The 14,443-nt window shown below is 32.8% G+C and overlaps 1 protein-coding gene across 3 annotated transcripts in view; it reads left to right on the top strand.

The window, feature by feature from the left end:
- LOC149420576 (alpha-tubulin N-acetyltransferase-like) overlaps positions 1–14,443 on the top strand; it is a 29,513-nt gene that overhangs the window by 12,295 nt on the left and 2,775 nt on the right. For 2 of the 3 annotated variants that reach the window (XM_089636812.1, XM_089636811.1), the window contains 3 exons: positions 3,445–3,616; positions 4,551–4,738; positions 13,017–13,107. In XM_089636812.1, the coding sequence (XP_089492938.1) occupies positions 3,445–3,616; positions 4,551–4,738; positions 13,017–13,107 (451 nt within the window). The remainder of the gene's footprint in view (positions 1–3,444; positions 3,617–4,550; positions 4,739–13,016; positions 13,108–14,443) is intronic. The other variant, XM_089636813.1, reaches the window with a different exon arrangement.

The raw sequence follows: 14,443 nt of genomic DNA, 5'->3' as shown, positions 1-14,443 counted from the left end.
TAACTCATGTAATCGTACTTTGGATCTAGTATTAAGTAACTTTAGTATGTTTACAAAAAAATCCGATTTCTGTCTTGTTCAAGAAGATAATTATCACCCGACACTTGTGTCAGAAATTAGTCTTGATCATGACAGACCGTTGAAAAGTCGTTGTTTACATTCAGAAAATAACTTTCGTGGTTGGAATTTCCGCAAAGGAGACTTTGAGAAGCTGTACAGCCAATTGCGTGACCACAATTGGCTGGCTATCTTGGAGATCTCCGATGTTGACGAAGCAGTTAAGTACTTCTACGATACCCTATACGCGTATTTTGACAAATGTTTTCTAAGAAAAAAAGCGCCGCGAAATGAAAACTATCCTAGATGGTTTTCGCGTGAGATTATCGGGGACATAAAGACGAAGCTTGTATACCATCGACGGTGGAAACGATCAGGTTTGGATAGTGAACACGAGTTATTCAAATCCTATCGTACAAAAATTAAACATAGCATTTCAATAGCACACAAAAAATATATTGTGGAGGTAGAGAATAATGTTAAACACGATCCAAAGTCGTTTTGGAAATATGTTTCTGACAAAAAAAATGACAGAGGCCTCTTAAATCATATTATTCTGAATGATTGTACTTACAAAGGAACTGACGTACCGGAAGCTTTCGCAAAATATTTCCAATCTGTCTATAATCCAGAAAAAGCTGATTTTGATTCTTACGTACCAGGACAGATTGGATTGACAAAAGCTCAAAACATATCTATAGAAAACGTTAATAACATGGATTTCAGTTTAGCAATAAGAAAATTGAAACCAAAAACATCATTTGGCCCTGATTTCATTCCACCCTTCGTCATTAAGGGTTGTTCTGAACCACTGTCTAATCCACTTCTACATATATTTAATCTTACGATTAAAAACGGAATTTTTCCTAAACTGTGGAAGCTGTCAAAAGTTACCCCTCTACATAAAGATGGTGACAAGTGTCAGGCAACCAATTACCGTCCTATAGCAATTCTTTCCGCACCTGCCAAGTTATTCGAAATAATTATTCATAAATATGTATATGCCAAGGTTGAACCATTCTTGATCGAACAACAACACGGATTTCGACGTGGCCGATCAACCACTACAAACTTGATGGCATATACTGATTACGTGGCGAGAGCGCTCGATAATAATGAGCAAGTTGACACGTCATACCATGACTTTGCGAAAGCTTTCGATAAGGTTGATCACTTAGTGCTCTTAAGTAGGCTTGAAGAAATTGGTTTTTCAGAAAACTTAATTAAACTCTTTGCTAACTATTTAAAAGAAAGGGAACAATTCGTTTCCTATGGTGGTTTTAACTCTAACGCGTATCCTACAAACTCTGGTGTGCCGCAGGGTTCCAATTTAGGACCCTTATTGTTTCTAATTTTTATAAATAATATTCGGGGAAAAATCAAATTCGTCCGTTTTTTACTTTTTGCAGATGATATTAAACTGTTCTTAAGAATAAGATCATTAGAAGACTGTAAAAAGCTCCAGGAAGATATAAATGCAATTATTGACTGGAGTATTGACAGCAAACTCGGTTTCAACTTCCAAAAATGCTCAGTTATGTGTTTTACGAGGTCACAAAAGATCGTATATTTTAATTACAAAATGAAAGATACATCACTAAAGCATACGGTGACTTATAAGGACTTAGGAATTGTGTATGACGCTCGCTTAACATTTCACGCTCACATTGAAAAGATCTGTAAATCAGCTACAAGAATGTTAGGTTTTGTCATACACAATTCAAAGGAACTGACAAACCTTGCAGTCATTAGGCTGCTTTACTTTAGCTTAGTGCGTAGCATTCTCGAGAGTGGATCTCAGGTATGGGGGCCAGAGGACACTGTCTATGTACTAATGGTCGAGAAAATTCAAAAGAAATTTTTACGATACCTCTATATGAGAGAATTTGGTTTTTACCCATGGCTGTTTCCAACAGCATTTATCTCGGGAATGCTGAATATCTGCAGCCTTAGTTCCAGACGGGACGTCGCATTATTGATGATGGCTTACAAGCTTCTGAATGGTTTAGTATCAATTCCAGACATTCTGTCAAAAATAGGACTTTATGTCCCGGATAATTTCACGAGAGGCCGCCAACACAGGCTTTTAATTCTTCCCAGGTCCAGAACTAACTTACCAATGGTGATGCCCCTGGGAAGACTCACTAGGTTAATTAACTCCCTTCCAGCTAACTTGGATATTTTCCATATGTCCTACAACGACTTTAAGCGCGAAATATTGTATTTGTTTTAACTGTATACTTATGTATAATTTTTTTTTCCATATTTTGTTTACCGCTTTTGCATATGTTTTAACTGTATACTTATGTATAAAATTTTCTTCAATAATTTGTTTACCGCTTTTGCAATGTATTGGTTTTTGTACTGTTTTTGCAAATAAATAAAATAAAATAAAATAAATAAATAAAAATAATATCACATAACACAATGTAAATGAGAAACCAGTGTAATAATATATATTCTATTATGTGGGTAGGTGAATCATAATACAAACTCGTTGAATTCAATAGGCTAGGATAATTAGATATTGAATTTTTATAATTCAATATTGAGAGTATAAATAAGATCGCCACAAAAGCACACGGGCACTTTTGTATAAATAGACAGTAATCTTTTAGAATTGCTGGCATTTATTGAATACCTGTGGGCCTTTTATAAATATAATACATCATTTTGTATAACTGGCATACAGAGCTCCGGGCCAATAAGGCCCCTTTCTCTTTCATCATGAGTTTAAATTGATTGTTGGAAAATTATTTTTGGTTTTTTTTTTCTTGTGAAAAAATTTTTTGCAATGAAAACACGGCTGCAATTAGGGGGGTAATTTACGTAAGATTTGTTTGGGTTTTTTAAATTGAGTTTTGGTATTTCCCTTGTACTGGGCGAGACAATTAATGGACGGGTTAGTATGGGTTGAAATGTCCGAATAAAAGGATTCTGCGAGACTTAAGATGTGGTCTTTACGGAGGGGGACTTCGGAGTCACGGTGGAGATGAGAGACCCTCATCCACTCCCAGGACTGTGCGAATGGCTTTATTTTGGAATGTTTGTAGTCTATAAAAGCCAACTATTTACATCTGGGAACGGAAAATACTGCATTAAAGTTCCTTTTTTTGGCAATCAAATTTTTAAAATTTTGTGCGATTTGACAGTTCAGTCATTTTTGGTTTTTTTTCTGGTTATTTGTATTGAGCGTGGCCAGCGATTCTAAAAGTTTACCAAATTGAGTTTTGAGGAACACACATTAAGGCGTAATAAAAATCATTTTCTAACCAATTTATTACTATGGAAACATTTTTCGTTGTTGATCTGACATTGTTCGTCAGGACCGTTGGAGTAATTTATTTTTGCTTGTACATATATTGAATGAGTTGTTCTGGTTTCCAGCGGCCAGGGTGCGGCCACCGGCTTCATAAAGGTGGGCAAGAAGAAGCTGTTCCTAACGGACGGAGTGCGGGAGCAAGTGGCGGTGGACATCCCTTGCGTGCTGGACTTTTACGTGTTCAACAACCAGCAGCGTAAGGGCTGGGGACGGAGGATATTCGACTACATGCTTAGCGTATGTTCAATTTATGCTTATTTCACAATGACGAATGCCAATTAACTCAAAAAGAATACCCAAGAAAAAAAAAGTGGAATATTTTTAACATGCGCTTTTCAACATACCATATTTTGTGAAGATAGAAACATCTCACAACAGTGTTCCAAATTGCAAACAAATTTGACGGACCGTTCGGACGGCACAGCAATCCAAGGTTATCTCTAAAGACCAACTGAATTTGAATCTATTGTATTGAGATCCAAATTTAAACATAGTAATCAGGGTCAGACAACATCACATAGTTGTTATTCTATTCCCAATGGCGTCATAGTGCCCCTGAGGTGAATTTGCACATAAACAGTGCTAAACAAATCATCAAAATATTATTATTATTAAATGACAGAATAGGATGACGTCAGAGGTGTTTTCGATCTGTGGGATTTTTTAAATCATTTTTCAAAATATTTTTTTTTTCTACATAAACAATAAAACTCGTAGTACAAGCGAAAATCTACATCACATTTAGAGTCAATTGTGTGGTTTTTGTTTTCAAGTAAATTGAGTCCAGAGTTAGAATTTTTCAGGTAACACACCGCTATTTAGTGTTTAGAAATGTAGACCCAGCTCCAAAAAGTAAAAAAAAATTTGCCAATGGAAAAATGTTCAGATCGAAAAAAAATAATGGAATCTACATTATTTGTTGTTTTCTATGACTGTATTTTTTAAAGTCAAAATATTTTTCATTGGATTTGCATTTTTACTGACTGAATTACGAAAACTGGTATTCTATCCTAAATAATTACACGTAGGTTAACGCTTTTTACAGTTTGAAATCGTTGTCTCCTCTACTACAGCTGTTCAGATCATGTATCCAGATGATGTATCAGATCTAGTTTATTGAACTCCACACCTCTATTGATTCACCGAGAGTAATCATCTGCACTTGTTCCAGGTTGAGAAGTTGACTCCGGGCACAATGGCCTACGACCGCCCTTCGCCCAAACTGCTGAAGTTCCTGCAGACGCACTACGGCCTGATCAATTCTATCTGGCAGCCAAACCGCTACACCATCTACAGAGACTACTTCGATAGGTACTCCCACACTCATAAGTCTGACAAACGTAACAACCGCCCCACTAGGTAAACCCAAAGCCAATGTTCTTGTATTTTGCCTGCTGTATTACATAGCGCTTTGCATGCATATATTATCAATTATCATATTTCATATAAATAAGCATGGTATGGAAATATGTATATAATATATTTATTGTAGGGATGTCAAAGTTTCATTATCACTTGACGGTCTCCGTGGTCGAGTGGATAAGATCTGCGATTACGAGTGTGTAATTAAATTTTTATTGATGACACCAATCTCTTTGTGGCCTGATGTTATTTTTTATTTATTTTTTTATTTTTATAGTGAATACCTCACAAGAGTCCCAACTGCTCCCGTCTGGAGCCAGTGAGACTATGGCATTCCCAATTGGGGGATGTTGTGAGGCTGAAGGTAAGTGGGGAAGGGAAAGAGGAAGGTGGGGAAGTACCTGGCTATTCAGATCTAGTCACTAAACACGGCTAAAGCCATTTGGAGCAACGTTTCAATTCTGAATGGTGGTCTTACACCAGGGCGATACTGGTAGTATCTTCCACTCTGGAACGTGCCGCAAATATACTATATATTATTTTAATTAATTAGTTGTGAAATAACACAAATTAATCAAATAAAATTTATTTGCGCACGCCGGGTTCGAACCCGCGACCTTCGGAATGGCAGTCCAATGCGTTACCACTGGACTATGCCGGCCGTCAAATTAAATGAAAAATTATTTTCTTTTTAAGAGGAAGCTACAAGCCAAAAATGTGTATATTCTTGGTACTCCTTATATTGTAGGTAATAGGCATTAAAATCGCTTGATAAACGAAGTCTAGAAACGTTCGATTTCAAGCACAAAACTGGTTTTTATTTATTTTGTAAATAATTTTATAAGAAAGCATAGAAGTTAATCAAGTGAAACTGTCACAGATAATCTTAGCTATAATACTGTTTTTTAAAAAGATGTTTTCTTTATGCGTTCATACATTTCTATAGAAGAAATATTTTTTTTAGTAGTTTACATTTATATTTTTTATCGAGTTATTTGTTTTTTTATTTGTATTCTACTCAAGCGAAGCGATAGGAAAACCTTAAATTTATCTAAATCATATTTTTGATATTCATAATGTACAGCAATTCGTTATAAAGATTAATCAAAATAGTGATTTGGCATTAAGCTTCGCCTTAACCACTTTATTATGATTTTTGCATTGTGTCAATGTATCCTGACCTTTAGCCGCTTGAGCGATGGAGATTTCCGGATGTTTGATTTTCGATTTAATATTAATAGGGAAACACATGAACTGCTTACTGCAGCTTAAAGCTGATCAATCCACCTAGATTTTACCGCTTATCCCATATTTTTGGGGTTTATAAAAATAAAATCGTTAAATTTATAATTCATAAAAATCACCTACCTAAATTTGGGTAGCCATCGCCCGAGTGATTAGGACAGTTTTACCATAAACTAATATTTCTATCATGCTAGTTATAAAGATTATAAGTCAAATAAATGAAATTTTAATTTTAAAAATCTCAAAATAATATTTCAATTAATAATAGGCATTTGTTTATTAATCACCCTGTAGAAGTAATCACAGTTTATAAACTTTTTATTTGTACTCTTTATGCTTAGCTTGATAGATTTGTTAGTTTATAATAATACTAGCCTAAATTGGTTAAAAACAAAACTTCATTTAATAATAATAATTTTATGTTATTTTGCAATTCAATTCAATTTTGTTTATTCATTTCAAAACAAGAATTGTAATAATTGTAATAAGAATTCTTAGATTAATATTAACAGTGTGTATATCAACTATACCAGTGATAATAGAGCTGCCTTTTAAAGGAAGCTTCATTGATGTTAAAAATGTCGATATCCGAATTGATTCTGTTCAACAGCAAGATTGCTCTCCCCACAGGCATGACCATTGGCAAGTTAGTTCTGCAGGCCGGGAGATAAAATAGTCTTATGTTGTCGGTAACGTAGATAACCTTCGGGAACATAGAAATGAATGCTCTCCATGATGACCGAGTTTTCAAACCATCCACGAATCAGTCTAAAGAAATGTGTAGCAATGTGCACATCCCTCCTGACCCGTAGATAGTTCATTCCGAGCATACCCAAAAGAAAGTCAGTGGGATAGAGCCACGGGTAGTAGCCATACTCCCTCATGTAGAGAAATCTATTATTTAATTTAATAATAAATATATAAAGTTTGTACAGCGCCCTTGAGGTGATTTTGCTCAAAAACGGCGCTATACAAGTCATCCAATTATTATTATTATTATTATATATGCGGTACATTACAGAGTGAAAGATACTTTCAGTATCGCGCTGGTGAAATGCCACAGAAGTAATAATAGAAATCAGAATAGAAACTTTGTGTGAAATGGCTTTAGCCATCTTTGGTGACCAAGTACTTCCCAACCTTCCTCTTTCTTTTCTCCTTCCCCTTCCCCACTACCTTCAATCTTAAAAATATAAATCAATTTATTTAAACATACATATTCATGTTACATATTGTTTTCACACCTCATTTTCATGTGTACCAATTGCACTGTACATTTAATTTCCCGTATGACACATTATATGTTTATGTTACACGGTCCTCAATAACTACCTGCACAATAAAGTGTTATGTACCACATAGTACTTAGAGCTAAACTTAAAACCCGCCTTTTCAGACAATCATGTCCACAAATGGCACTACCCAAATTGCATATCTAGGCTAGCTGGTTAGTCCTCACTTAAGATCACTTATGGAAAATGATTATTATATTATGCACTAGTGCACAAAATGCGTCGATCTACTGCTATACAAAAAGTCAGAAACATTTAAAGTTTTTCTTTTACAATAATAATAATAATAAAATTTTGCCGATTTGTATGGTGCCATTTTTGTGAAAAATCACCTCAAGGGCACTGTACAAATAAAAATAAAATAAAAGTGACTTATAAGCTAGTGACTTACGACTAAGACTTAAAACTAGTGACTTAAAATAAGATACATATTTACAACTGTGGCTTATAGTTAGAGACTTAAAACTAAAATACTTACATGTATTTTGGATTTTATAGAAAAGTATAGAATATAGTCTCTCTAAGTATAGATATTTTAAGAGAATGAAATGAAATGAACTGAATTAATTAAATTAGTCTTCAATCTTTTCCGCATTAAGATGATATATTGAATAATATTATTTTTTATAGTTTTAATTCTAATAATCCTAAAGTTAATAGCTAGGTATGTTTAAGCTGAAGTCAATTATAGACTAAGGAAGCGCTTGAGGTGATTTTGCTCAAAAATGGTGCTGTATAAATCATCCAAATATTATTATAACGAAAGAAAAGAAAGTCATATGTGAAAAAACCCTAGTGAGTCATCCAAACTATTAAAAAAAGATATGAAATTCTCTCAGATAATCAATTTGGCTTCCGAGAGAACATGGGAACAAGTGATGCTGCATTAAAAATGATCACCACAGTCGTAGAAGCTCTTGATACTGGCAATAAAGCAATGGCCGTCTTTTTAGACTTGTCTAAGGCATTTGATACCGTATCCCACGGTTTACTCTTAAAAAAACTCAGTTCAATGGGTATTGTTAATAAATCTTTAGATTGGTTCAGATCATATCTTGAAAATAGAACACAGAGAGTAATAATTAATGATCACATTAGCTCAAATAAATCAATTGTATATGGTGTTCCTCAAGGTAGTGTTCTGGGTCCAATTCTATTTTTGTTATATATTAACGACCTCTGTAAACTGAAATTTTCTGGATCTTCAATTGTATTTGCAGATGACACTGTCTTGGTGTTTGCTGCTGACACGTGGAACGAAACGTATGCTAAGTGCGAGGCAGGATTAAGGGCAGTCAAAAATTGGCTTGATCAAAACTTGTTAACCTTAAACATGAACAAAACTAAATATTATATTACTTTTAGCATTTCCTCTGTAAATCAACCATCTTTGGAACGTTCATTAAAAATACATTGTTGTGTGCAGGAGTGTAACTGTCAATCTTTGGAAAGAGTAGACAACATCAAATACCTGGGTTTAATTATTGATAAAAATTTAAAATGGAACAATCACATTACTACATTAAGAAACAAAATAAGAAGGCTAGCATACATTTTCAAAAATCTAAGAAACATATTGGACAAAGTTACATTAAAAACTGTATATTATGCTCTAGTTCAATCAATGCTTTCATATAATGTTGTCTGTTGGGGTTCTTGTAACAAGACTACCTTAGAGCCTTTGAATGTTGCGCAAAAATTAATTTTAAAAATAATGTATAAGAGAAATTTTATGTATCCATCAAAGTTATTATATAGTGAAAGCAAAATTATGACAATAAGGCAGTTGTACATAATACAGGCTCTCTGTAAATTTTTCAACAACACTATTACTGCCAAAAGATCTCAACAAGTGCGCAGCACTAGAATGGGTTCTTCTTTAATGTATCAGCCGGTGTATACCAGAACATCCTTCGGACAAAGGAGTTTTTCATATAAAGCTCCGTTGCTATATAATATGCTTGGAGAAAATATAAAAACTATAGGTACGTTAAATTCATTCAAGAAAATGGTCAAAATCTCCGTACTAGCTGAGAATGATGATTTTGGATCACCCATGTTGTCGCTTATATCATAATTCCTTGTGGAAGCTCTGTTTCGATACAATCCTTATTTACTTACTGCGCATGCACTTATTTACTTCTAAAATAACTTTTGGTTATTTATTATTATGTTACTTATTATTATTATTATCTACTTAATTATCGTATTAATATTTACTTTAATTATTGTCTAGCTAAAATATTTACTTACTTACTTTTTATTATAATATTATCTACTTACCTATCGGTTATTATTTACCTTTTTTTATTTAGTTATTTTTTATTTTTTCTTATAATCTATTATTCATACTATCCATGTTGTAATTGTCAGTATGGTTTCCCTATGCCTGTGTCTGATAAGCCAGCACAGGTACCTTGTACTTTAGTTAACAGAAGAATATTATTGTTGCCAACTTACTTAATAATGCTTCTTTTCTTTTCTTTTATTTTGTTGACTTTTTTGTTTTTTATTTTGTTTTTTGTTTTTATTTTTTTCATACATTTGTTACTAAAATTTTGTTTATTTTTGTCTACCGGTCTCGAAACGTCCGTGTCATAAACTTTTCTTTTTTTGTTTAAATTTAATTTAATGTTGTTATTATTTTAAATTTACATATATGTATTTTTTTAAATGATATTATTGTAAAGCTGCACATCTTGATACAGGAATGCCCTAGTGAGATGTGCAGAGTATGCTTTTTATGTAAAAACTGTTTTTTGAATTAAATAAATAAATAAAAAATAAAAAAAAAATAAAAAAAATTCAGAAACACTTCACTTTAACGACCTATAGTCAATTTTGAAAACACGATGAGTGGAGAAACTCTACATGGTAATAACCGTCAAGCTTTTCCGATAATTTGCTTGTAAATCAATAAGGGTATTGGGTATAAAAATAAAAGCAAATTTGATTTTCTTTACAAGCTGGGTAGGTCACGTTCCAGCGCAGTTGTACACACTCACTTTGATGCTATATATGTATAATTTTAATAATTTCTTATATATATATGTAGATTTTTTTTTAAATCCTTTACTTCCTTACTATGTTTTATATTCTATAATTTTTTTTATTCTTTTTAAATTCCTTTATATTTCAATCTTTTGATATATTCTTTCAAATTATTTTATATGTTATTTTGTATTTCACATAAACACTAAGCTCTGCTGCAAATGGTTGCTATCGTTACAATGAAGGGGATACTTAGCTACATGTGGTTGCGATTATGTACGAGTATATTTATTTTGAATTTTTGTTGACTATATTATTTATTTGCACTGATTTGTATACCTACTATTTTTATTTGTTTGTGTTGATTTGAGTTTTTATTGTTAATATTGTTTCATTGTTCATTATTATACCTAAATATTCATAGTATATATTATTATATTGGAGGCACTGCTGAAAACCAGCTGCATTCCCGGAGAGATCCGGAATGCATAACTGAGCAGTGACTTTTTTGTCAATAGAATTTATGTTAAAAAATATATAAAATTCATCTATTGACAAATAAATGTTTAATAAAATAAAATACTTTTTTGTTTTAAAAACCACGATATTTATTAATTTAAGAACCGACCGGTTTCGCTTTACTTAAGCATCATCAGGGTACAAATTAATACTGTATTAATTTGTATTTGTGTTATTTATTTGTAGTATTAATTTGTACCCTGATGATGCTTAAGTAAAGCGAAACCGGTCGGTTCTTAAATTAATAAATATCGTGGTTTTTAAAACAAAAAAGTATTTTATTAAATATGTCAAACCACAAAGTGATTGCTTTCTACAATAAAATAAATGTTTTATTATTATTATTATTATATATATTTTTTATAAATTACATACTACTTATATTCTCTTAAACTCTATGCTCCTTAGTTTCTTTTAAATTATATACTTTTTTATATTTCTTCTATATTTCATACTTGATATATTATTCTAATGTACTGTATATATAATCAACCACCACCACAAGACGGGCATGTGCCTAGCTTGGTGGTCTAAAGATACCTAATAATTGTAATAACCATGTCTCTGAATAAAGAAAAATTTAAAAAATTAGAACCGTCCGCTCTAGGCGCCGACTCGTCCATGTGCTAAGGGTCCAAGGTGCTGTTAATACCTAGCACCAACACCCTTGAGGTTTTTAGTAGCGCTAGGTGCCGTTTGGCTCAGGACAATATAGAAGTAATATTTAAAGAAATAGTCTGTAAGTGGTCTCACCACAGTTCGCCTTAGTCTTCAGAAGGCGACATAGCTGTCACTCATAGTAATAATATCACACACCAGAACTTATTAACAATATCAATAAATAAGTCGGAAATCTCTCACGGTCCACGATATTGTAAATAACTAACAGTCCTACTAATAAATATGTATTAAATTTTACACAACCATTTATGTATCCTAAACGGTTGTTTATCAGTTGTTTAAAATTTAAAACAGGTTTATTAGTAAGGCCCTAAATATGTAAATTGTATTTATGCCCTTGAGGTGATTTTCAACAAAAACCGTGCCATACACAGACAATGAATATATAGACTAGAAATTAAAGGTGAGGGGTAAAATCAACTGTTGAAAAACGAAGGGGGTAAAGCTGACTGTGATTCGTCAATAAATCAATCTGACAGTATATAGGCATCTCGCATTATAATATCACCATTTAGTTCTTAAAAGTAAAATCTGCTTTTGAATGAATAGACATTTTTACATGGGAGCGCAAATTACTCGCCACGTTATGAACAAATTTGCGAAGTCCAAATTTGTAAAAAAAAATTTCTTCTATTTTCAGAGTCGAATATTTTGTTTACGTATTTAGTTAAGACACTTTTATAAGTGTTCATAATTTACTTCCCAGTAACAACGATGCGCACACTTGAGAATCGCTACATTCGACCAGATGTATCTCGATGTGATAGTATATGTTTCTACAACTGATTCATATTATACGATAATAATATAATAATAATAATATTGGACAATTTTTATAGCGCCGCTTTTGTGAGTTATCACCTCAGGGGCGCTTGTGAATAAGCTTAAAATGATGCTTTCATATGGAATGTAATACGACAATTGGGTTTATTCTCTTTTTCACATCTATTTTTACAAGTTTTCATAGCACAAGCCACATTTTGCCGTGTTATTTCATAAAATGCCTCGACCATAGCTCGACGCTAGTTCGAACAAGAATGATGACGTCACATTCTCAAGATTCACGGGAAGCCATACGGGAGCCCAGCCGGCTCCAATGGAACCGGTATGGGGAGTGGGGAATAATACGCTTTTAATCACTTAGGGCAGGTCTACTAATATTCATATGTCTATGGTGCCATACAAATTACTATCCAATTATTATAGTAACAATACAGAGAGTCCAGGGGTAAAGTGTACTAACTTTGTGGGGGTGATTCTACATGATTTTAGAAGTAGAAAAATAAGTAACTTTTTTCGAAATTCCAACGTTTTAAGGTAGTTTTTAGCTTAAAAAGTAGAATTATTTGTATGGGAAAATAAATATTATTCTATGGAAAAATGTTTTAGTATGGGAAAAAAAAGTTGGAATTTTGAAAAAAGTTATTACTTTTTTTTAACTTGTAGAATCATCTCCCAAAGTTAGTGCACTTTACCCCCGAACACCCTGAATATGTAATAATGAATGAAGAAAGTGTTTAAACTTGATGTGATGTTATTGATTACAGCATAGGTAAGATTCTGTCAAACAGATGTGTTCCGGAGCCTACCAATGGAGCTACGGGCTCTCAGAATAGACGCGGGGATTCTATAAGCAAGGTGAGGACCAGCGCATCTGTTTTTATTTATATTGCTGAAAAAATTACAATTAAAATTAAAATACTTCATATCTTTTGATTTAGATTTGTGGTATACGGAAACAAAGACAACAGTGTCAGGCAATGAGCCTCTCGCAAGATGATGCTCCATAATCTGCTGGCCAGGCATATTTGAAAATAATGTGACCCCATACGCAGGAGAGGAGGTCTAATCAATTTAAGGAGCGCCGTGATCAAGCGGCTGTCATCTGTCAAAGTGACAGATCCCATACATCTCCTGAGGAAGATTATAGAGTAGTGTGACACCTCAACATATAATCTGCATAGGCCACTCAAAAATATGCGTTGATGCATATAGTGTGGTCTATCACTACTGTTAATTTAATCTTGTTAAAAAAAAAATTATGATTACATTTTAAAACTGACAGTGAATTTGACGAGTTTACCCAGTAGTTTTACATTGTTTCAATGAAAACGTTAACTAATCTTTTTGATTTATTTCTGCGATCATGAACGCTTAAATATTTTTAAAGTTTTACTAGATTTTATTTTTGTAATTTGATAGTTGTTAACCCCTCATATTGACCGTTATATTTCTTAAAGACCCTATCAGAAAGTCAGAGAATTTGTTCATATTTCCGCTTCGCAATAAATATTTCTGAATGTATCCGAAAACTGTTTTTGAAAGTTGATGAAATACATTTTCAAATTGTATTATTAGAAAAATACAAATAATTTTTGAAATATTAAAATGTTCAAATCAAACAAAAAAGTTTTAAAAATGGCTCACCCTGAGTTTTTTCAGCTAAAACACTAAAATTATTACTGATAACGAAAATCACATATTTTACTAGACAAATGTATTATAAACATTATTACTAACCGTGAAAGTGAAAACATTTTTTTTTTCTAATTGCCGTCGGAACCTTTTTAATTCTTCTGCAATTTAATATAAAGCGTGGTGCTTTCTCTTTCGAACACCATTTAATTTATATTTATCACCATGGCAGTGAGGGAGATAGATACAATTTCTATGAGATCATATAAGCTGTTCCCAAACGAACAAATTGACTACGGGTTATAGCTGTTGGTTCGAAAAACTGAACAAATTAGCCTGAGGGGTTAACTGACAGTGACTATCTTTATTTTTATATGTTTATGGTTGTTCAAACATCAATAAAGAACATTTTTCATGGTTTGTAAAAAATCGGCTTTGAAAAAACAAAAACAAAAATTTTAAATCAGTAATAATCCATCTCTCTACTATTTCTGACTGTCACACATCAGGACTTGTCTCAGATCTCCACTTTGGACTGCTAACCTTGCTTCTTATTTAT

Source organism: Hesperophylax consimilis, chromosome 10 (assembly GCF_061612785.1).
Source record: "Hesperophylax consimilis isolate HC1 chromosome 10, BYU_Hcon_1.0, whole genome shotgun sequence".
Classification (NCBI taxonomy): domain Eukaryota; kingdom Metazoa; phylum Arthropoda; class Insecta; order Trichoptera; family Limnephilidae; genus Hesperophylax; species Hesperophylax consimilis.
Note: the sequence above shows the minus strand (reverse complement) of the source record. Positions and strands in the feature narration are given on the sequence as shown.